General features: G+C 45.3%; 1 protein-coding gene across 2 annotated transcripts; it reads left to right on the top strand.

Annotated features, from left to right (window-relative positions):
- Positions 1 to 1,803: 1,803 nt before the first annotated feature.
- On the top strand, positions 1,804 to 22,288 carry FSD1 (fibronectin type III and SPRY domain containing 1). Of its 2 annotated transcripts, XM_020971283.2 has the most exons (14): positions 1,805 to 1,984; positions 2,689 to 2,784; positions 3,261 to 3,392; positions 6,555 to 6,656; positions 9,282 to 9,304; positions 9,755 to 9,876; positions 10,045 to 10,249; positions 11,480 to 11,484; positions 12,948 to 13,046; positions 14,307 to 14,466; positions 20,563 to 20,642; positions 20,952 to 21,203; positions 21,369 to 21,457; positions 21,783 to 22,288. In XM_020971283.2, the coding sequence occupies exons 1-14, from the start codon at positions 1,970 to 1,972 to the stop codon at positions 21,891 to 21,893; spliced, it is 1,491 nt and encodes a 496-aa protein (XP_020826942.1). In that variant the 5' UTR covers positions 1,805 to 1,969; the 3' UTR covers positions 21,894 to 22,288. The 2 variants fall into 2 exon arrangements, with proteins under 2 accessions (XP_078010136.1, XP_020826942.1); XM_078154010.1 differs by lacking the exon at positions 21,369 to 21,457 and having other exon boundaries at positions 1,804 to 1,984.
- The last annotated feature ends 261 nt before the right edge of the window (positions 22,289 to 22,549 follow it).

Raw genomic sequence — 22,549 nt, 5'->3', positions numbered from 1 at the left:
ATTAGGCCTTAGACACTTACTAACTGTGTGACTTAACATAGCAAGTCATTTAACGTCTGTCTGCCTAAATCCACTGCACCTCTCCAGTATCTTTGCCAAGAAAACATTATGAACGGTATGGTCTTCAGGGTCATGAAAAGTTGGACATGACTGACTTACTGAAAAATACAAATTAAATACAAGACAGGGCAGCTAGGTGGCCCAGTGGATACAGCCCAGGGCCTGGAGTTATGAAGACCTGAGTTCAAATACAGCCTTAGTTGTGTGATACTGGGTAAGTCACTTAATCCTGTGTGCCTCAGTTTCTTCATCTGTAAAATGAGCTGGAGAAGAAAATGGCAAACCACTCCGGTATCTTTGGCAAGAAAACTCCAATTGAGGTCATGAAGGGTTGGACATGACTGCAAAACAAATCAAAACAAACAAACAAACAAACAACTTAAATACAAGGCAATAGTGAGTGTTGCTGGGGAGGCCTAGGAAAAAAGGTGGAGCTTCAGCTGAGTTCTGAAGGAAGCTAGGAATTCGAACAGGCAGTGGTAAGGACAGGATGCCTATGCAAAGGCAAAGAAATGGGGAGTATAATGTCATGTATGAGGAGGAACAAGAAGACCATTGAAAATAACCTTCCCTAGGACACTGGAGACCTAATAGCTGGTAGGGTGTCTTCTGCCTTCCTCCTTATTTCTCCCATCTGCAAAACAAGGAGGCTGAACTAGATCAGCAGTTTAAAAACTTTTTAAATCTCTTAAAAATTTTTGAGGATGCCCTCCCCGAACAGCTATTGTTGATGTGGGCTACAGCTATCCATAGTTACCATTTTAGAAATAAAAACATCTTAGTATTACTAGGAAAATAGCTTTGACGGCTCAGATGCCCTGAAAGGAAGTCATCCCCACTACATTTTGAAAACTATCTCCCCTCCCTGACTACATGATCTCTAAACTCCCTTCCAGCACTAAATCTATGATCTACTATCCTTTGATCTCTAAGAACCCCCTGAGCTCTGCCATTCTATGTCTTAAAGTTCTTCCCAGCACCAACATTCTAAGAACCCTTCTAACTCTGATGGTCTGGGTTCTATGCTCTATGTCCCTTCCGGCTTTGATCACCTATGTCTAGGTTCTTCCACGTTTGAAATTCTATGACCTGTTGAATTCAACTTAAAAAACAAAAACAAACAAAAAACCATTGAGGTCATATTATATGTAAGGCACTGTTCTAGGTGCTGGGGACATAAAGACAGAACCAAAATAGAACCTGACCTCAAGAACCTTACTTACATTCTACTGGGAGAATGCAGCGTGTAGGATAATTACATAGGAGGTAATCTGAGAAGGGAGAGGGCAGTAGTAACTGGAAGGAGTATGGTGGAGGTAGTGGGAGAAGTCAGGTAAGGTTTAGCAGAGGAAATGGCATCTGAGGTGAGCTTTGAAGGAAGCTAAGGATCCTAAGGTGTGGAGCTGAGTAGGAAGTGCATCCCAGGCATAAGTGAGAGCCTTTTCAGAGAAAGAAGGAAGGAACATCTAGTTTAGGGAAGATCTAGTAAGTCAGGCCAGAATGATGGAATGTAGCGTGAAAGCAGAGGAATAAGACGAAATAAGTCCGGAAAGGTAAGTTGGAGTCAGATTGTGTCCTATATTCTAAGTTCCTTCCCAGCTCTGATATTCGGTTCCAGGACCCCTCCTTGCTCTGACATTTTATATTCTAGGTTCTAAATTCCCTTACACTTTCACGAGCCTGGGTCCCCTCCCCAATCCTGGACTACATTTCCCAAGATGCCTCGGCCTATACGCCTGCGCCGTAGAGGCGGTGATGGAGCGGCGAGACTGGGGGTGGGAGAGGACCGAAGTCCCAGGCTGGGCGATGGGTTCTGGGCACCTTTGTGCCTAGGGGCGCGCGGCGGCGGCTGCGGCTGCGGCTGCGCGGGGCGCACCGGGGCTCCTGTAAGCATCCTGGGACGGGCGCCATGGGGGATCAGAAGGTAGGGGCGAATGCCGGGGTGAGGGTGAGGGTGAGTGTGGGGGTGGAGATGGAAGACGGGGCGGGGCGCGCGCTGCACCAGGTGCTGCAGCAGTCTACTCTCTGGCCCCTCCCTGGCTCAGGCGGGCCTGGAGTCCGGCATGGGATGTGGGGTTGCGGGGTCGACAATAGCCGGCAACGGTTCACGAAGGCTGGTGGGGAGGAGCCCCTTCTAGGAATGGACCCACGGGTCCCCTCGCCACCTGGCCTGGAGCAGAGTCGGGGCAGCCCAGTCCCGCCCACCATGCTGAGGACCTGCATTGCTGCTGCAGCCTAGAAGCTGGACTGGGAGGGGAGGGAGCTCCCTCAGCCTGGGGATTAGTCCCTTGTACAGGTTGTCAGCCCCCGGGCTACTCCCTTTCTCCCTTACCCTCACTTAGCCCCAGCTATTCCTCTCCTCACCCTACTCGCCCCCCCCCTTCACATACACCCAGTCTGTTGCCTTTCTAAGCTGTTCCTTCCTCTGGCTCCTCTCTTCACCCCTGTTAGCATCCCCATCCAGGCTCTTTCCCAGCTAAGTCCAGTTCCCACAATTCCTGTGCCTTCCTTGAACCCCTGGGTCTTGGAACATGGAGGTCCTAGAGGATATTGGGGGCCATTTGGTCTGGGAAAGATTAGATAGACTTCAGGTGAGGATGGGACATTGTGTCTTGGGTGTTGGCACAGGAAGCACTGAAGAAGATCATCACAACTCTGGCAGTGAAGAATGAAGAGATACAGAACTTCATTTATGCTCTGAAACAGATGCTGCTGAATGTGGAGGTAGGAGGAGATGAGATGGGGGGGGAAAGGCAGGTGGGGTATGGGTCAGCCACCTGGGAGCAGTTGAAATTCTATGTTCTAAAGTCTTTCCCAGATCCCACTTTGTATGTTTGAAGGTTCCTCCTCGACATTCTGTGTTCTAAGTGTCCTCCCAGCTATAACATTCTATGGTCTATGTCGGGGTGGGGAGCCTTCAGCCTCAAAGCCACATGTGGCCCTCTAGGTCCTCAAGTTCAGCTCTTTGACTGAATCCAAACTTCACAGAACAAATCCCCTTAATAAAAGGATTTGTTCTGTAAAACTTGGACTCAGTCAAAAGGCTGCACCCAAGGACCTAGAAGGCCACAGTTTCCCCTCCCCTGCTATGTTCCAAGGGCCCTTCCAGCTCCAACATTCATCCATCCTATGGTCTTTGTTCTAAGGGCCCTTCAGCTCTGATATTTACTGATCTAAGCTTCTAAACATTCCTCTGTTAGGCCAACTCCAACAAGGTCCAAGAGGACTTGGAGATCGAGTTCCAGTCACTGTTCTCCCTGCTGGATGAGCTGAAGGAGGGCATGTTGATGAAGATCAAACAGGACCGAGCTAGCCGAATCTATGAACTCCAGGTGAGTCTGTTCTTTCTGAAAGAAAACTTCCTAGATCTAAGAGAAGAGGGTGCAAGGTTTGAAGAGACTCTAGGAGGCTTTACTGGGCTCCCTAATCCAACCCTAGTCCTTTCCTTCCAATAGACCTTTGAAAATGTCTCTCCCCCTTAGAAGCCTCTTTTCCTTCTCTGGGGCAGTGTGTGACCTTAAACAAGTCACTTTTCCTTTCTGAGCCTGTTTCTTCATCTCTAAAATGAGGTGGTTGGGCTAACTGCCTACTAGGTCTTTTCCGACTCTAAACTTCTGCTCCTAGGATTCCACCTGAGGCTAAAACTTCATCTGCCACTAGCTTGGACCATTGTACCAGTATTCTAGTGATAACTGACATTTATATACCATTTGAATGTTAGTGTTTTCTAGCTAGGTCCAGATTAATGCAAATGAGGAATCCTCTTTATTCTAATTCGTACTATTTGAAATTATAATAATGTAAAATTAGTCACTGATTCCAGCCTGTGGTCCTGAAATCAATTTAATCCATATTCTTGAGTTGCCGTCTCAAGCCCAGTGGAAATATGCAATGTGGATTTGAATAATGCATCCATTTCAGGGGATTCTTTGTTTATGCTACTCTGGAGCTGGCCTTACCTACATTCTCATTTGGTCCTCACAACAACCATGTGAGATAAGTGATTACAGGTATTATTATCTTATTTCACAGAAGAGGAAACTGAGGCTCGGAGAAATGAAGGGACTTGCCCACGTTCACAGAGCCAGCAAAAGGCAGAGGTGGGACTGCAGTACAGACCTCTCTTGACTTGAGTCTCAGCTGTGTTCTAATCTATTTCTTCTCTAGTCTTTCCCCATCTGAATTCTACCCTTCCTTTAAATCTGAACTCAAGCAGTACCTCTTCCATAGAGCTTTCCCAACTCCCTCAGCACCCCATGTCAGACTACTAGATTAGCCTGCCTAATGAGCAGCTCTGCTGACATTCTCCCCCTGCTCAGGAAGCTCTTCCTGCTGACAATGGGAGTACAATGTCAGCAGCCTGGCATTTGCAGCCCTTTATACCCTTCCCCCATCTCCCTTTTTTAGTCTTCTCTTTCCCTTGCTCCCTTTTCCTTCCATCCTGGTCTGGCTTTTCTCTTTCCTTTTTTCTCTTTCCCCAGAACAGCCAGTATACTTATAATGGAAAGAATGCTGGGTTTGGAGTAGGAAGGGCCTGGGTTTGAATCACAGCTTTACCACTTACTTCCTGGGTGACCTTGAAAAAATTACTTCTTCCCTCTGGTCCTCAGTTTCCTCATCTATAGAATGGGTGTGAGTGAAATAGATGGCCTGTAACGTCTCCTCCAGCTTTAAATTTATGATCCTATAAAGACTGACTTTGCTGCCTTCAATTCTTCTCTGTCCTTTTAAGGCCCAGTTCAATCACAAGGCTCTGTTAGCTGGAAGGGACCTGAGACATTATCCTATCTGACCTGTACCAGGAGTCACCTCTACAGCATTCAGACCCATAGTAACAGACTTCTAGAACTGAACCCTCCTGAAAGAGTCCATTCTTCTCTTGGGATGCTCTAATTGTTAGAAGTTTTTCCTTATATTGAGCTGAAATCTTTCTCTATAGCAGCCACCCATTACTCCTCTGTGGCCTTATAATGTGTTAATTGCCTAAAGTGTCCTTCCTTGGCCCCATCTCCAAATTCCACCCATCCTTTAACGTCTAGCTCAAGTAGCACAGTGTTATATGAATAGCATTGGCCATAGTCTGAGGACTTGAGTTCAAATAAATAGGCATGGATGATGTGCTTACCAAATTTGCAGATGACCTGTGAAAGTGGGACAGATAGCTAACAAGTTGATGACAGGGTCAGGACCTCAAAGGGGCAGAATGATGTGCCAAATCTGAAATGATGAATGTAAATCTTTCATTTAGGTTAAGAAAATCAACTGTACAAGCACAACATAGGGGAGGTGTCTTTTGAAAAGTTTATCTGAAAAAGATTTAAGGGTTCTAGTGGACCCCAAGATCAATATCAATGGCAACCAGAGAAACTTGGTGTCATCTTGAGTTGTATTAACAAGACATAGCATCCAGAGTAAGGGAGGTGATAGTCTCACTGTCCTGTGTTCTCCTCAGGCCCTGTTTGGAGAATTATGTTTAGTCTAGGGTCACTAATAAGCTGGAGTGAATTTAGAGGAAGCTGACTCTGATAGTGAGGGGAATTAAAATCCCCCCCCCCAAGCAGTGGAAGGATCAGATGAAAGAACCTGGGATGTTTAGCCTAAAGAAGGTGAGATAAAGGATAGCTTTCTTCAGGTATGGGAGCTGTGTCACTTAGAAGAGAGACTAGATTTATTCTGCTTGGCCCTAGAGTTGGGGGGGGGAGAAGGGGGAGAATGGTGGTGGTGCAGAACAAAGATCCATGGGGCGGGTTGCAGAGAGGCAAAGTTAAGCTTTATATAAGGAAATTTCTTAATAATAAGTGTCCCAAGTACAAGGTGCTAGCTTGGGAAAAGGCCCCCTTCATGGTGGTCTTCAAGCAGATTGTGGATGACCACTTTTTAGAGACCTTGAGAACAGGATTTCTTTTCAGCTATGGACCTCTGAAATTCCATACACCACTGAGATTTTGTGATTCTGTAAATCTTGACTCTGCCACTTACTGTGTGACCTGGGCAAGTTAACCTCTGCAGGCCTCAGTTTCCTTATCTGTGAAATGTAGAAATTGGTTCACTTTATTTCTGTAGGCCTTCCATCAGTGAACATTTATTAAATACCTACTACATGCCAAGTACTGGGCATACAAAGAAGAAAGTGGAATCATTCTTGCCTTTGCAGAGTATACAGGCTTGTCAGGGTGGGGATATAATATATGTGTAAAGAAATGCAAAAAAAAAGGGATATGAGAGAATTTGGGGAGCAAGGCGTTCGTAGCTGGGGGGTTCAGAAAGGGCTACCTTTGCACCCTTGAGCAAAACCTTAAAGAAAAGCTTCCTCTGCTCCCCTCTCTTCCTGGCTGTCCTGCTCAGTGGACCCCAAAGCTGTGAGGTCCCTTTGCTTGGCCCCTTCTCCATCTCTGTGTCTCCTCGGCCGCAGCACAGAGCTGGCCGTGAGCACGGGGACACGGCAGGGTTTGCCTGACTGACATTGCCTCTCCTCCCTCATCTCTTCCCCTCAGAACCAGCTGGCAGCCTGCACCAAGGCTCTGGAGAGCTCTGAGGAACTTCTGGAAACAGCCAACCAGACGCTGCAGGGAGCAGACAACCAGGATTTCCTGCAGGTTTGGGACCAGTGATTGCAGTTAGATGGGGAGAGTGTTGGTGGGTGGGGCTGCCCGATGAGAAGGCTAGGGACCAAGCCTTGTACAGGCAGTAACAATGATGGAAACAATAGCATCAGCAGCTGACATTAAGAAAGTGCTTTCAGGTTTGCAAAGGGCTGTACATCCACGATTGTTGAGTCATTTCAGGCTGGTCTGACTCTCTGTGAACCCATTTGGGGTTTTCTTGGCAGAGATACTGGAGTGGTTTGCTGTTTGCTTCTCTGGTTCATTTTGCAGATGAGGAAACTGGGGCAAACAGAGTTAAGTGACTTGCCCAGGGTCACATCGTTAGTAAGGATGCAAGGCTAGATTTGAATTCATGAAGATGAGTTTTCCTGACTCCAGGCCCAGCTCTCTATCCAATGCACCACCTAGCTGCCCTGTATACATGGGCAAGTATTTAATCATAGCCTTTCCTTGGCATTTTAAACGCTTTCCTCTCAATCCCAGACATAGGGTGTATAAGTTACTGTTCCCAATTTAGAGGTAAAGAAACTGAGGCTGAAACGGGGGAAGTGGCTAAGCCAAGTTCACACAACCAGACTATCTGAGCTAGGATTCACACCCAGGCCTCCCAGCATTCATAAAACATACAAATTTATTGAATAGAAGTAATCTCTGGGTTGGTGGCTCCAGGAGGCAGATTTGGAGACCCTGGGAGAATTGGGAGAGGACTGTAAAATGATGGTGTTGATCTAGAAGGCCTCTGAGATCCCTTTCGGCTCTATATCTGTGACTTCAGTCCAGGGATTGAAGCTGTACAGAACCTCCTACCAGACCCTGTTCCCTTTGTCAGCATGAGTTAGGGAAAGGGACCCTGGAGTTGGAAGGCCTGGATTTGAGGCCTGGTACTGGAACTTCCTACCGGGGTGACTTTGAGTAAATCACTTCCCCTCCATTTCCTCATCTGTAAAATGGGAGTAACAGTATCTACTGTCCCCACAGCACTATTCTGAGGAAAGCTCTTTATAAAACACATAGACATGGGAATTGTGGTTTTCTTCGATTCCTCCAACAAGCACTTAATCAGCTCTTACTGTTCACCAGATGCCAGCAAGAGAAAGGCAAAATCATCTCCTGTCCTCCAAGGGTGCAAATTCTACTGGAGGATACAACAGGAACATGAATAAGCAAACAAAAAATAACGCAAAGAAAATTATTTCTTCCTTCTATGCTCCCTTGTGATCTCCATGAGGGAGTTTTATACATTTTTGTATCTCTTAGCACCTAACAACGTGTGCTGTATACAGTAGGCACTTAATAAATGCTTGTTGGATTGAGTCAAACATTTTTAAAGTGTCTGCTGTGTGCAGGGCCCTGTACCCAGTGCTATGGATACATAGATGAAAAACAAGGCCTAGACCCTTAAGGAACTGCTAGTCAAAGACAGACAGACAGACAGACACACACACACACACACACCACACACACACACACACACACACACACACCCTCTCTCACCCCCCTCCCTGTGATACAAATGATAACATGATTTAGTTCCTACTCACATGGATCTGGGATCTGATTAGCGTCTACCAGTACAGATCACAGCCCGTGTATACCTCTCCATCCTGTGCCATTATTGTTCATGGTCTCCCATAGGCTCAGTAGAAGGGGTCCTCCTAATGGTGCTGGGAGCCTTCCCTGATTCTCTTGAGATTGTAAAGATGCACGTGGAGCCTCTCACCTCTAGCTATTACTGAAGCGCCTGTCTCTATTTCCTTGTTCCTACATTATTTCTCTGTTCGTCCTGATTCTTCTTCTAATTTCCTTAATCATCACCACCTGCTCTCCCTCACAATGCACCTGTCCCCTGCCTTTGTGCATTATTTCTTTTACGTCTTTGGAGACTGTAGTGTAACGTCATTCACAGCCATGTGGCATAGTCCCAAGAGAGGTCAAGCCCAGGCCTGGGGACCCCAGGGAGGGGGAGGGGAAGTCAGGGAAAGCCTCTGAAGAAGAAGAAGACGACTAGGCCTGAGCTGGGCCTTAAAGGAGCAGCTTATGACCTCAAGACCTTACCAATCTGGATTGGAGGGATAAGACATAGACATAATTAATTCACATAAAAGTTAAAGGGTCTTATTTGTGTATTAATAGGTAAAGGGTATAAAATACCATGTATTTTTAGAGTAGGGCAAAGAGGGCTGAATTTGAAACCAGAAGTCTTGGGTTTGAATCCTGACTCTGCTACTTACTAGCTGGGTGACTTTGGGCAAGTCACATAGCTCCTCTGGGCCTCAGTTTCCTTATTTGTAAAAGAAACAAGTTGTACCTGATGATCTCTGACTTTGCTTTCAGCTTTAAAGCCTATGAATTTCCTTCGTCTCTTCCCTCTTCTCTCCTTTTCTCCCTCCCCACCTTTCTAGTGGAAAGCGCCCTGGGCAGGGAAACAGGAAGCCTGGGTTTGAGGCTTCAACAGCTTTCCTACTAAAGATTCTTCTGGTCTAACTTACTGGGTCACATTGGGTAAATTCCATCTTCTTTCTGGGCCTCAGTTTCCCCTCTATAAAATGAGGGGTTGGATGGATGGATGAGGTGATCTCTGAAGTGTGACTCTTATCCTCTCCTTCCTTTTTCCAGGCTGCCAAACAGATAAAGGACAGGTAAGCTTGCCCTATTCTTAGTAGATCTGCCCATTGGAAGATGTTCAACCTACTCTGCAACTGGGTATCTCAAGAAAGGCCCCTCACCCTGCAACCTCCAGGCCAGTCTCAGTCTAAAGGAGAGGTGGGAGTTTAGTGGGACCCAAAGGATTTAGAATTTGGAAGGCACCTGAGCATCCCTTATTGAAAGGCCTTCATTTTACAGTGAAGAAAACAGAATCACTGTTAGGTTAATTGACTTGCTCAAAATCACACCAAAAGTCAGCAAACAGGCTCAGACTCTAGTTAGGTCCTCTGACTAAAATTCAAGGTTTCCAACTCCAAAGGAGGACAGGATTCCCTGGAGGAAGAAGAAAGAACACTCCAATTCCCCTACCCATGGTTCCTGGTGGGTCCTGGGGTGCCAGACCCTCCAGATGATCCCAGACCCTCTGCCCTACCCCCCTGCAGTGTGACCATGGCCCCAGCATTCCGGCTCTCCCTGAAAGCGAAGGTCAGCGACAACATGAGCCACCTCATGGTGGACTTTGCCCAGGAGCGGCGCATCTTGCAGGCCCTAAAGTTCCTACCAGGTGAGATGTGGTACTGGGGACTGGCATATAGCCTGGGGTCTATGGGAGGCAGGGGGGAGGACTGGAGTAAATGGTAGAAACCGGAGAAGGCCAAACTTCTCGGCTGGCAGGAGCCAGGCTACAAATTCTATGGGGAGGTTGACCCCTGACACCCCTTCTCCTCTCCAGTGCCTAGTGCCCCAGAGATTGACCTCGGAGAGTCCCTGGTGGCAGATAACTGTGTGACGCTGGTGTGGCGGATGCCAGATGAGGACAGCAAGATTGACCACTACGTGCTAGAATATCGGCGCACCAACTTTGAGGGCCCGCCTCGGCTCAAGGAAGACCAGCCCTGGATGGTGATTGAGGGCATCAGGCAGACTGAATACACTCTGTCGGTGAGTGGATGATCTTCTGCCAGAGGGCAGAACAGAATCTAGTTCTGTCTGTCTGCTGGACCTGTGCCGCTGGGATGGAGGTCAGGGGACTCCGCCGTTTACTTGCTACAAATCTTTTCCTCTCTCTGGGCCTCAGTTTTCCCATCTGCAAAATAAGAGCATTGGACTAACTGATCACCAAAGACTCTTCTGGCTCTGACATTCTTTGAACTCTAGAACCGTTCATACTAAGTATTATTACTTTCTGGAAATACTAATTAATGGTAATATTATTTTAAGCAGAGATAATACTTAATATTTGCAGTAGTAGTGGTAATAATAATAATACTGAGTAGTACAAAATTAGTAGAAGTAATCATAATAATAACATTTACGGCGCTTTTAAGTTTGCAAACATTTGACAGATACCTCATTTTAATCTCACAACTACCCTGGGAGGTAGTTGCTATTATTATCCCCATTTTACATATGAGGAAACTGAGGCAAACAGAGGGTAAGCAATTTGCCCAAGGTTACACAGCTAGTAAGTGAGGCTGGATTTGAACTCGGATCTTCACCACTCAGTTTCCGTGCTCTATCTACTGTCCTACCTCGATGTGGTAACAGTACTTGATAGTGTTAAGGTTGTATGACATAATCAATCGGTGTACATTTATTAAGCACTTACTATGTGCTCATCACTGTGCTGAGCACTGGAGATACAAAAGAAGAGAAAAAAACAGTCCCTACCCTCAAGGAGCTTACAATCTAATTGGGGAGACAACATGTAAATAAGTAAATACAATGCAAACTATGCACAGGGTAAATTTGTTCAGTCATTTCAGTTGACTCTGACTATTTGTGACCCCATTGGAGGTTTTCTTGACAAAGATACTGGAGTGGTTTGCCATTTCCTTCTCCAGCTCATTTTACAGATGAGGAAACTGAGGCAAACAGGGTTAAATGACTTGCCCAGAGTCACACGGTAAATGTCTGAGGCTGGAATTGAACTCGGGTCTTCCTGATTGTAGGCCTGGCACTCTATGCAGGATAAATAGGAGATATTTAATGGGAGGAAACATTGGAATTAAGAGGGTTTGGGGAAGGTTTCCTGTAGAAGGTGGGATGTTCATTGGAACTTAAAGGAAAATAAGTGATATCATGGGGATAGCACAAGGGCCAGTCTTTTGGAGGAGACATGATGGAATGGGATCACTTGAATAAGCAGCAGAGTTGGCCACGGTAAGAACTGGTTGCCAGCCTGGCCTTACAGCCAGGAAGGGCTGGGGTCATTCCACCTCTGACACACTGACTCTGTGAGGCTGGCCAAGTCATTTTATTTCTCAGGGGTTTGGACAACCCTCTAAGTTCATAAATTTTGGAGAAGGTGCTGGCCTGCATCAGGAAGGGAGCTTCCTCACTGGGAGGGTCCTCTCATTGGTCCAGGCCTAGTTTTTAGTAGTACAACATCATTGATACTCCATAAGGGGCCACTTCATAGTGTTAGTTGTTTTAGTGTGACTTCGTGCTAAGGGAAGTAATGATGCCGTTCTACCAGGGTTAGGATTGTTATTTTAGAGTTATCCAGTGTCAGTGCTTGGAAGTATTGTTAATAATTTTAGGGTTATTTAGTATTAAGGGTCCTCATTGTTTGTAAGATCGCAACATTTTAGAGTTGGAAGGTAACTCAGAGACTGTCTAGTTGTGTTGTTCCCACTCAAAATATTTCATGACAATTTAAGCAGAAAATAACTGTCCAATCATGTTACTACATGCAGATGATAGTAAGCTTATGAGGTCTTGCTGGAGAAATAATTCTTTTAATTCTGAAAGAATGTCACACATAACATATCCATGATTATTTTGTAGAGTTTTATACTTTTATATCTTTTAGAATTTTCATAACCATAGGTAGAATGAAATTTTATATTTTATAATGATATAAGATAAGTTTTAATTTGGAACTTTTTTGGACGAAAGTTACCTTTCTAGTTATTATAATCACTTAATAAATAAAAAAATCTTGTAAGTAGTATATGCAGTTACCCTGGGAGTTCACAACACTTTGTTATTGTTGTTGAAAGGGGTTAATGGGAAAAAAAAAACTTTGGGAACCACTGATCTAGTCCAGCACCTTCATTTGGCAGATGAAAAAAACTGAGATGTGGAGAAGTTCAATGATTTGCCCAAAGTCTAATAATTGGTCAAGAGCTTAGATACAAAATCAGGTCATCTGATGCCACTTCCAGTGGCCTTTCCATTATATAACATCTACTGGCCTCAGTGTTACTCAGCTTTAGGGTTAGTAGGAGCAGCAGCAGCAGAAGGAAGATAAGAAAGGAAGGAAGGAAGGGAAAGAGAGAAGGAGAGAAAGAAAAAGAAGAGGAAGGAAGGAAGAAGGAGAAGGGAAAAGGAAGGAAGGAAAAGGGAAGGAAGAAAAAGGAAGAGAAAAGGAAGAGAAAGAAGAAAGGAAAAGGAAGGAAGAGAAAAAGAAGGAAAAGAAAGAAGAAAAAGGAAGGAAGGAAAACAACTCAGTATTCTTAGCACTTTGGGTGTTACTCAGTGTGAAGAGCAGCAGTACTATTAGTAGTTGTAGTTTTACCCGGTATTAATATTGTTACTTAGAAAATGAGTATATACCTCAGGGTAATGCAATTTTGTTTCCCACCAGAAAAGTGTAATCATTATTGTGAGGTATCTGTGGCTTCCTTTTAGGTCTGAAGTTTGACATGAAATACATGAACTTTCGAGTAAGAGCATGCAACAAGGCAGTGGCTGGAGAGTTCTCAGAACCTGTCACACTAGAAACCACAGGTGAGTGACTCCCTTCCTGTTCTTCTCTTTCCCCTCCTTTGAACCTTCCTTAAGAGCTCTAGACTCCTAGTTCTAAGGGCAGCCTTGGAATCAATCAGTTCCATCTTCCTGGGAAGACTTGCACCAAGGAGGGTCACTGCCTGCCTTTAGAAATAGACAGGTTTCTGTGCCCAAAGGGCTATAAAAATGTGCATGCCCTTTGACCCAGCAATAGCACTTCTAGGGCTGTATCCCAAAGAGATCAGACAAGTGGGAAAAGGACCCACATGTACAAAAATATTTGTAGCAGCTCTTTTTGTAGTGCCAAAGAATTGGAAATTGAGGGGATGCCCATCAATTGGGGAATGGCTGAACAAGTTATAGTATATGAATGTAATGGAATACTATTTTGCTATGAGAAATGATGAGCAGGCTGACTTCAGAAAAACCTGGAAAAATGTGTATGGATTGATGCTGAGTGAAGTGAGCAGCACCAGGAGAACACTGCACATAGTAACAGCCATGTTGTGTGATGACTAACTTTGATAGACTTCGCTCTTCTCAGCAATGCAAGGATCTTAGACATCTCCAAAAGTCTCATGATGGAAAATGCTATCCACATCCAGAGAAAGAACTATGGAGTTTGAATGCAGATTGAAGCATACTATTTGCTCTCTTTTTTCTTCTGTTTTGTTTTGTTTCTTCTTTCTTGTGGTTCCTCCTATTGGTTCAAATTCTTCTTTACAACATGACTAATATGAAAATATGTTTAATAGGAATGTATATGTAGAATCTATATCAGATTGTATGCCATCTTGGGGAGGAAGGGGGAGAAAATTCAAACTCGGAAGCTTATGGAAGTGATTGTTGAAAACTAAAAATAAATTAATTTTAAAAAAAGAAATAGGTTTCACAATGAGGGGGCAGTGACCAGTGGCCAGCCAGCTCCCCACGAAGGGGTCTAACTTCACTGCTTCCCACTGTAGCTTAAGTCCATTCCCTCTAGTGATCCTTGGTATATAGTATAATAACATATTTCTGTAATGTTTTAGTGCAGATATTACTGATCCATTTAACAGATGAGCCAACAGGCTCCATCTGTCCTTCCTGTGCTCACCCTCCTCTCCTCTTCAGTGACTTGAAGATCATGAGTTCTCAGCACCATTGCTGGCCTGCTGCTCTTTGGCTAAAGGGGGTAGTGTCTCTGGCTCTGGGTTATTATGGAGCTCCAGGTAGGGGGTTGAGACTGCCCCAGGATGACCTGGCTTTGCCTTTTGACAGCTTTCATGTTCCGGTTGGATGCCATGACATGCCACCAGAACTTGCGGGTGGAAGAATTATCGGTGGAATGGGACGCCATGGGAGGGAAAGTTCAGGACATCAAGGCTCGAGAGAAAGACAGCAAAGGTCGAACTGCCTCTCCTGTCAACTCTCCAGCCAGGTAATCCCTCCCCTCTCCCCAGAGTCCCAAGGTCTAAGGGACTGACACAGCCCTACCTTTGGGAAGCTTCCAGTTTGGAAGGGGCAGAATGTAAGGTGAATGCCTGGAAAACTTGCAACAAACCTCATTGTTGCATGAAGGTGACCCTGGGTTTTTGAAGACTGTGGTAGGAAAGTGTAAACTCCAACAGGTTCTACCAAACTGGAAAGACTTTAGGTAGGGTTCTGGTGTCAGACTGAGTCTGCTTTCTAAGGGCCAGTCTCACTCAGCAACCGAGAAGCTCACCACCCGTAGGCTGACCAAGGCCTGGGTTGGCCAAGTCAATCCAACTAAGATTTTCCTTATGACCTTTGGTCCTCTACTGCTCCCTTGTGCTTCCACAGAGACAGTGACAGAAATAGGTGGAACAGGATGTGAAGAGTCTACAAACATTAATTATTGACATTCTGAATTTGAGATCCTTGTCCAGGGTGAGTTGACATTACCACTGGAGGAAATTAGTTATGTCAAGTTGATATCTTCACTATAAACCAAACCATAAGGAAAAAAGGAAGTTGAAGACAAATTGAAGGGTATCTCCCAAGGTTATCCTTGAAGCAATAATAATAGCGCTTAAAGGTTTACAAAGCATTTTGCATGTCCTATCTCAATTTATCCTCGACAATTTATCCTTAACAACCCTGTGAAGTAAGTTATTATTCCCATTTACAGATGGGGAAACTGAGAAAGAGAGAGGTTAAATGATTTGCCCAGGATCACAAAGCTCATAAGTGTCTGAGTCAGGATTAAAACCCAGGTCTTCTTGACTCCAAGCGCAGCACACTATCCCTTGTTCCACCTCACCACCTGAAGAAGCAAAAGAGTTAGTATTATTGTGATTCCAAAGTTAGCAAGAAGCATCATTTCACAGGACACTTGATCATCTTGTATTATGGTGCTTATGTTAAGCATTTGCAAAAAGACCACCATCAGAATAATTTCAATGTCTGAAAAGAACAGGGAGGTAGAGAAATTCTACCAAAAACCGCCAAACTTGATGAGATCTTCCAAATTAAAACAATGTGTGTTTTAATACTTGGTGGCCTCAGTGCAGAAGTGGGTATAAGGGAAGATGGTGAAAACCATGCTGGGAAATATGGCTGAAGATTAAATACACAAAAGAGACCAAAGGCTTATGGACCACATTGGAGCCTCATATATCTCTAGTATACATAATTTCTTCAAGATGACGTTCTAGAGGCATTAATCATGGAGAGCACTGGAAATTTTTACCCAGAATGAAATCAACTCAATCTTAACTGAGAGGAAACAATTGATTACCATGTGGGAGTCATTTCCAAATCAGATAGCTATGGACAATCGACTTGTTAATAATAGCTAACGTTTATATAGCGTTTGCCATGTGCCAGGCATTGCGCTAAATGCTTTACAACTATTATCTCATTTTGACCCTCACGACAACCTTTGGAGGTAAATGCTATTCCTTTTTTAAAATAAATTGTACAGGGGCAGCTAGGTGGCGCAGTGGATAGAGCACTGGCCCTGGACTCAGGAGGACCTGAGTTCAAATCCAGCCTTAGACATATAACACTTAACCCCATTGCCTAGCCAAAAAAAATAAAATAAATTGTACAGATATTCCTCATTTTACAGATGAGGAAACTGAAGCAGAGAGAGTTAAGTGACTTGCCCAGGGTCACACAGTTAGTAAATATCTGAGGCCAAATTTGAACTCAAGTCTTCCCAATTCCAGGCCTAGTGCTCTATCTGCTGTGCCACCTAGCTTCAAAGGTCAAAATATATACTAAATTAGAAGAAAGTCTAAACATGGAATGTGGCATGTAATTAAAACAGTCTGAACCTGAGTTATTTAAATAAGCTATTCATACCCAAAACCGGGAAATGGATGCTAGAATGTTGTGTTGCCATGTATATATGTTCATGTCAGTTGTCTAATTCAGTGGGGAGGTATGGATGGATATCACTGAAATATTTCCCACTCTCCTCACAGGAAGACTGATTCTTACCTGGAGGAGAAGATGAGGTTGGAAGATGAGGGACTATGAGGCTGACCTCTCTGTTCTCTTCTTAGTGGGGGTACTCATCTAGAATTATATCTGTCTTACTAAGCATTACTGGTCTAAGGGAATAATTTTTAGGTTCAAATCAGTACTTCTTATAGGGGAGGGTACCCCAGGCTTGGGGTGGTTAGGTGGCACCGTGGCTAGCGTACTGCGCCTGGAGTCAGGAAGACTCATCTTCGCGGATTCAAATCTGGCCTGAGACACCAGCTGTGAGACCCTGGGCAAGTCACTTAACCCTGTTTAGCTCAGTTTCCTCAACTACAAAATGAGCTGGAGAAGGAAATGGCAAACCATTCTAATATCTTTGCCAAGAAAACCCCAAATAGGGTAATGAAGAGGTGGACATGCTTACAAAACAGCTGAACAACAAAATCATAGGCTTATGCCCAAAAGCTTAACTTCTCCCCCTAAATGCTAATGACTCAAAAAGACCTTCACAAATAGTGAAGAAGTAGCAAGTAAAGTCACCCAACACGTAGCACATGGAAATTGGATTCTGTAGATTAGACTATATCAGAAAATACACAGAAGCGAATGAGCAGCTTTTCAGATGAGAGAAAAGTGAGATCTGGTGCAGCCGAGGAGAGCCCTATTTCACCCAAGGGGAAATTCCCCAAGGCTCTAAGGAGGCAAGCTGGAAATCAGAGACATGTTGAGGAGACAGCTTTCCCCTCCATACCCGCCTTCCAAATTCTGCCTCTCTACATGGCGAGTTGGACCCCAGAAGAGTGCCATATAGCCTCTCTCAAAGAAATAAAGAATTTCTCTCCTCTTCAGAACTCTTCACAAATGCCTCCCTTCATACAGGCACGCAGCATCTAGTAACCATTTTACCTGCCTGTTTGGAGAGTCTTATGCAAAATTCTCCAGGCTTGAAAACAAGATTACTGGGTAAAAGGACTGACATTGTCCCAGATTGTCACCAGGCCTTAGGAAGTTGAGCTGATGCCAACTGCCACAACAAAAAAACCAAAAGAACCTAAAACTGCCTTGGTCAGCTAGCACTTTATCTCCCGGTCAAGTGGAGAGAGGTGAGAGTCAAGGACAAGAATGGATTAGAATATATGTGAAATTATACAGGTTGTGATGGAAGATTGAACAGAATTACTTCAAAACAGTGAGCAGCAGTGGAAGAACAAGCAAGTTTACAGAAAGTTTGGCAAGAGACCCAAATAAATCAGATAACCCCTAGATCATTTAATGACAAGACTGGAAAGAGGATAAGAAACAAAAAAAAAATTTAAAAACCTGTAAAGATTTCTGTAAGAAACTATTTCCTTCATCAGTGACGGTAGAATCACCACCACATTTGGCCCCTATTATTATAGACCATGTGCTGTATGAATAAGTAGAAATGGTAGTAAAAGTCAAAGATGTAGCTTCTATCTCAGAAGTAAAAGAGATCTGTTCCAGAGATGACTCGATTTTAGAGTCATTGGTCATTTGATTCACAGGAAGGATAAATAAATGCTTAGGAAAAAATCACAGCAATTATTACTATTTTTTAAATTTTTATTTTTTTATTAATTTATTTTGATTTATCAACAATCACTTCCACAAGCTTTTGAGTTTTAAATTTTTCTCCCCCTCTTTTCCCATCTCCCTCTCCAAGATGGTGAGCAATCTGATATAGGCTGTACATATACATTCCTATTAAACATATTTTCACATTAGTCATGTTGTAAGGAAGAATTAGAACCAATAGAAGGAACCGCAAGAAAGAGGAAACAAAACAAAACAGAAGAAAAAAAAGAGCAAATGGTCTGCTTCGATCTGCATTCAGACTCCATAGTTCTTTCTCTGAATGTGGATAGCATTTTCCATCATGAGACTTTTGGAGATGTCTTGAATCCTTGCGTTGCTGAGAAGGGTTAAGTCTATCAAAGTTAGTCATTGCAGAGCTTGGCTATTACTGTGTACAATGGTTCTGCTGGCTCTGTTCACTTCACCCAGCATCAATGCATACAAGTCTTTCCAGGTTTTTCTGAAGTCCTTCTGTTCATCATTTCTTATAGCATTATTGCTATTTTTCAAAAAAGGCCATCAAGAAAGTATTCTAGCTGCTAACCCATCAGCTTATTTTCCCATGTCTGTGAGGTCCTAATGAAAATAAACTACACGTGCATCCATCAAGGCGTCTTTGATGAAGGGAACAGGCAAGCTTTCATAAATGATAACTTCACAGCACACTCCATCTTTATAGTCATGAAATCAGCTGAAAGATACAGAGACTACAAGATCCTGCTATGTTTATTGTGTATTGCCTGTTTTAAAAATGTGATTGAATAGCACAGAATGGCACCTTCAACTCAGTTCACCAAGAATTTAAGTGCGTCCTATTATGCCAACCTATTGTGCTGGGGATGCAAAGACAAACACTTGAATGGTCCCTGGCTTCAAGGAAGTTACATCTTCAATGCTGCCCTCCAACAAGGTGTCTCCTCTGTATATGTCAAAATCATGCAAGAGTCCCTAAAAATCATAACAAAGATAATCGATCCTCTGATTATTACTGTCATATAAAGCCCAAACATCTATCTGCTCAGCAGAGGTGTTTACTACCATCGTTTAAGATGTCCAACAGAGTCCAGATGGAAAAGGGATTCCCTACCGGTGGTGAGGTCCTCTTCTGTTTGTGAATGATGCTGTGCTGACTGCATTAAATCCTAAAACACTGCAGAGCTCCTGTAGGAGATAGACAGTCACTCAAGGGCGATTGTGTATCAAATGATATCTATGTAAAGTGCTTAGCATAGTGCTTGGTACACACTTGGCACTTAATACTTGCTCCCCTCCCCTTTAAGAGTCTGGTCTAACTGTCCATACAGGAAAAACCAAGTGGATGAATACCTGTTGTCCAATCTAGCACGTGCTTTTGAATGGATTACCCATGGAGTTGGGCCTTTTGTCTTGGACAGACATTGCAGAAGGACAAATAACTGGACCCAGAATTGGAGTGTGGATTGTACTGCTTCAAGAAATTGCACAGGATTTATAATGACCCCAAGCTTCTCCCTGAAGCAAAGGCCCATCTGTTTTTTTAACACTAAGGTTCTTCCATTGATGCTCCTTGGCTTCAAGTTCATAGACTAACACAGTCTTAAGAATTAAAGTTGCCATTCCCACAAAGGCCAACGAGAGCATACAGTGGGCATAAATAGACCAGAGCATATTCCTGATGAACAACTGGTCATGGCACAAAAGATGTCATCAAAGACCTTTATGGTCAGAAAAGGAGGTGGGCCAGTCGTGGAGTGAGAGTGAGGCATAACACAGCAGTGGCCTGTGGTACCCACATTATCTCATGAAATCTGAATGGGGCCCCAGCATGTTAAGTGGACCCCTTCCTTGTGGAGAATTTATGGAAGATAACGGACAAGGCCTAAGAAGGTATGAATGGATTGTGATCAATCTGTACCACTGGAGGGATGAGGACCCACCTAACTGAGGTCACAGGTCCACTGAAATGTTGAGGATTAGCAGTATTCAGCAGCATTGTTAGTAGTGTGAGTATTACTCAATGTTATAGGGTAGCATTTTAAAAGTAAGTTTTTATTGATGTCTTTCATGTTTTACATCATCATAGTTTTCCCCAGTATCCCCTCCCTCCTCTCTCAGAGAGCTATCCCATATAATTAATAATATTTTACAGGCCAAAAAAAAAAAGGGGGAGGGTGATAAAAAGAAGAGGAAAAAAACAGCACAACTGATGATTGCATTTGAAAAAGTCCAAAATCATATTCGTTGGGCAACACCTGTGCACCTCCCACTTCCATGAAGTGGTGGGTTGGGGACGTCTTCCCATATTTCTTAATTTGAGTCATGCTTGACCTTTATAGAGGATGGTATTATTAACAAAGGTGGTTGTAAGCTGCTATATCTAGGTGGATGCTCAGTTGGACTAGAGATGAATGGAGGGGTTGGTCACAGAAGGCTTCCTGGAGGGTGGGCAGTTTCTGGAGGTGGGGGAGGAAGAGCTGCCCCTTCACCAGAGCCTGCCTAATGCTCACAGATGTGCCCAGTCTCCCAAGAGGATGCCGTCTGGGAGGGGAGGCCGGGACCGATTCACGGCCGAGTCCTACACCGTGCTGGGTAAGATGGAGGTGATGTGGGGCTAGAGGGATGGGGGCAGAGGGAGAGGAGTATATGACCAGGGAAACTGAGGGACTACTTAGTGGGGCAGGTTCTGGGAACAGCACCCAAGACCCAGGAGTTGGTCTTTCTGCCTCCTCTCTAAGGCTCTCATGTGGGTCCTGGAGGGAGTGAGATGGGGGCTTGGGACGTTATGGGTGGGAGAGAAGTGTGTGGGAGGGTAGTGTTGGGCAGGACTCCAGAGGCTTGCACGTGGGGCTGAGGGAGGCTCTGGACTAGCTCATCCTGTTCTCCCTCCATTGTTCTTAGGAGACACCCTCATCGATGGTGGTGAGCATTACTGGGAGGTACGCTATGACCGAGACAGCAAGGCCTTTGCAGTAGGTGTTGCCTACCGCAGCCTGGGCCGATTTGACCAGCTGGGCAAGACGCCAGCCTCCTGGTGCCTGCACCTGAACAACTGGCTGCAGGTCAGCTTTACAGCCAAGCATAATAACAAGGCCCGGACGTTGGATGTGCCCCTGCCGGACTGCATTGGGGTCCACTGCGACTTCCACAAAGGTGGGGGGCCTTCCTGGTCCATCCCCCTTCTGCCGGGTCTGTCGTCCACCTCCTTCCTCCTCCCCCAAAATGTGGTCCTTCTTCCTCAGTCCCCTTCCCTGTTGGCCTCCCTGTCCTGCCGTCCACCTCTCCTTCTGTCTGATCCATCTGTCTGTCTGCCTGCAGGGGTCCTGTCCTTCTACAATGCCCGAACCAAGCAGCTGCTTCACACTTTCAAGGCCAAATTCAGCCAGCCACTGTTGCCGGCCTTCATGGTGAGGGGAATAGGGTTCCCAACCTGTGCAGTCTATGCTCGGCATGTCTGTCTGACCCCTGATCCCCTTTGGACTTTTTCCATTTCCCCTCCTGAGCTCCATCTGCCCCATCATCCCTCGAGCTCTCTTGCTGTGTCCCTGCCCCGTGATCTCTTATCCCCACATCCCCTGTGATTAGTTAGATCCCTTTCTGATTACTTTGAGCCCTGTCCCCCCTCTAAGCTTCTCCTCCCACTCAGTCCCTCTCTTTCTCTGACACCACCCTGGCTCCCTCTGCAGCTCCGCCCTGGGCTCCTCTCTCATTCTCTCCCTGCGACCCCTTCAGGTGTGGTGTGGAAGCTTCCAGGTGTCCTCCGGCCTTCAGGTGCCCAGCGCGGTGCGGTGCCTGCAGAAGCGGAACAGTGCCACCAGTAGCTCCAATGCCAGCCTTACCTAGCCTGTCCTACCCCAGGCTGCTGCTCCTGCCCGTCCATGACCACCTCGGGCTTGAAAAGGGCTGACCTCTGCCCTGAGCCTCAGGGTGTCTGTTGGGCTATGACCTCAGAGAGTGGACTTGCTGGCTGCTCTGCTCTCCCCGGCCCCTCCCCCCAATCCCCATCTGAAGGTGATGTGAAGCCCACAGCAGCCTCTGAGCCCTGGAAGGGGCAGTCCCCAGGGTGGCTCTGGCAGTCCCCTCCCTTCAGTTACCTCTTCTCACAACAAATGCTGCTTTGGGCCTTAACACTAGACTGGGAGTCCAGAACTAGGGCTTGGGAGAGCAGGCTAGGGCTGGATTCATTCTGCTTCTCTTCCCTCCTACTCTCATCCCCCAATTAAAAAGAAACACACCTGGCTGGGCCCACGTGGTGGTCATTTCAGGCCCGGGTTGAGGACTCAGGGCCTTAGGGGTCCAAACTCCTGTCTCCCCAAAGCTGCGTGAGTGGGAAGAAAACTGGAGCCCTGGCCGAAAGAATCAGACAGATGTTGGAGGCCAGAACCCAGGCCTCTTGATTTTTCAGCCCATGGTTCTTCTCCCACTGCACTGAGACAGAAAATGAAAAGCTCTACTCCTGACCCACTGTATAATCCTAGGCAAGTCACTCTCCCCCTCTG

Source organism: Phascolarctos cinereus, unplaced genomic scaffold (genome assembly GCF_003287225.1).
Source record: "Phascolarctos cinereus isolate Bilbo 61053 unplaced genomic scaffold, phaCin_HiC Scaffold_4;HRSCAF=312, whole genome shotgun sequence".
NCBI lineage: Eukaryota > Metazoa > Chordata > Mammalia > Diprotodontia > Phascolarctidae > Phascolarctos > Phascolarctos cinereus.
The sequence above is the reverse complement of the archived record's forward strand: the minus strand, read 5'-3'. Positions and strand labels throughout refer to the sequence as shown.

Bases quoted from the DNA above. Each gene is read 5' to 3' on its own strand.
- FSD1 (XM_020971283.2), top strand. The intron at 2,785-3,260 runs GTAGGAGGAGAT...TTCCTCTGTTAG, and splicing joins AGATGCTGCTGAATGTGGAG to GCCAACTCCAACAAGGTCCA. The intron at 3,393-6,554 runs GTGAGTCTGTTC...TCTTCCCCTCAG, and splicing joins GCCGAATCTATGAACTCCAG to AACCAGCTGGCAGCCTGCAC.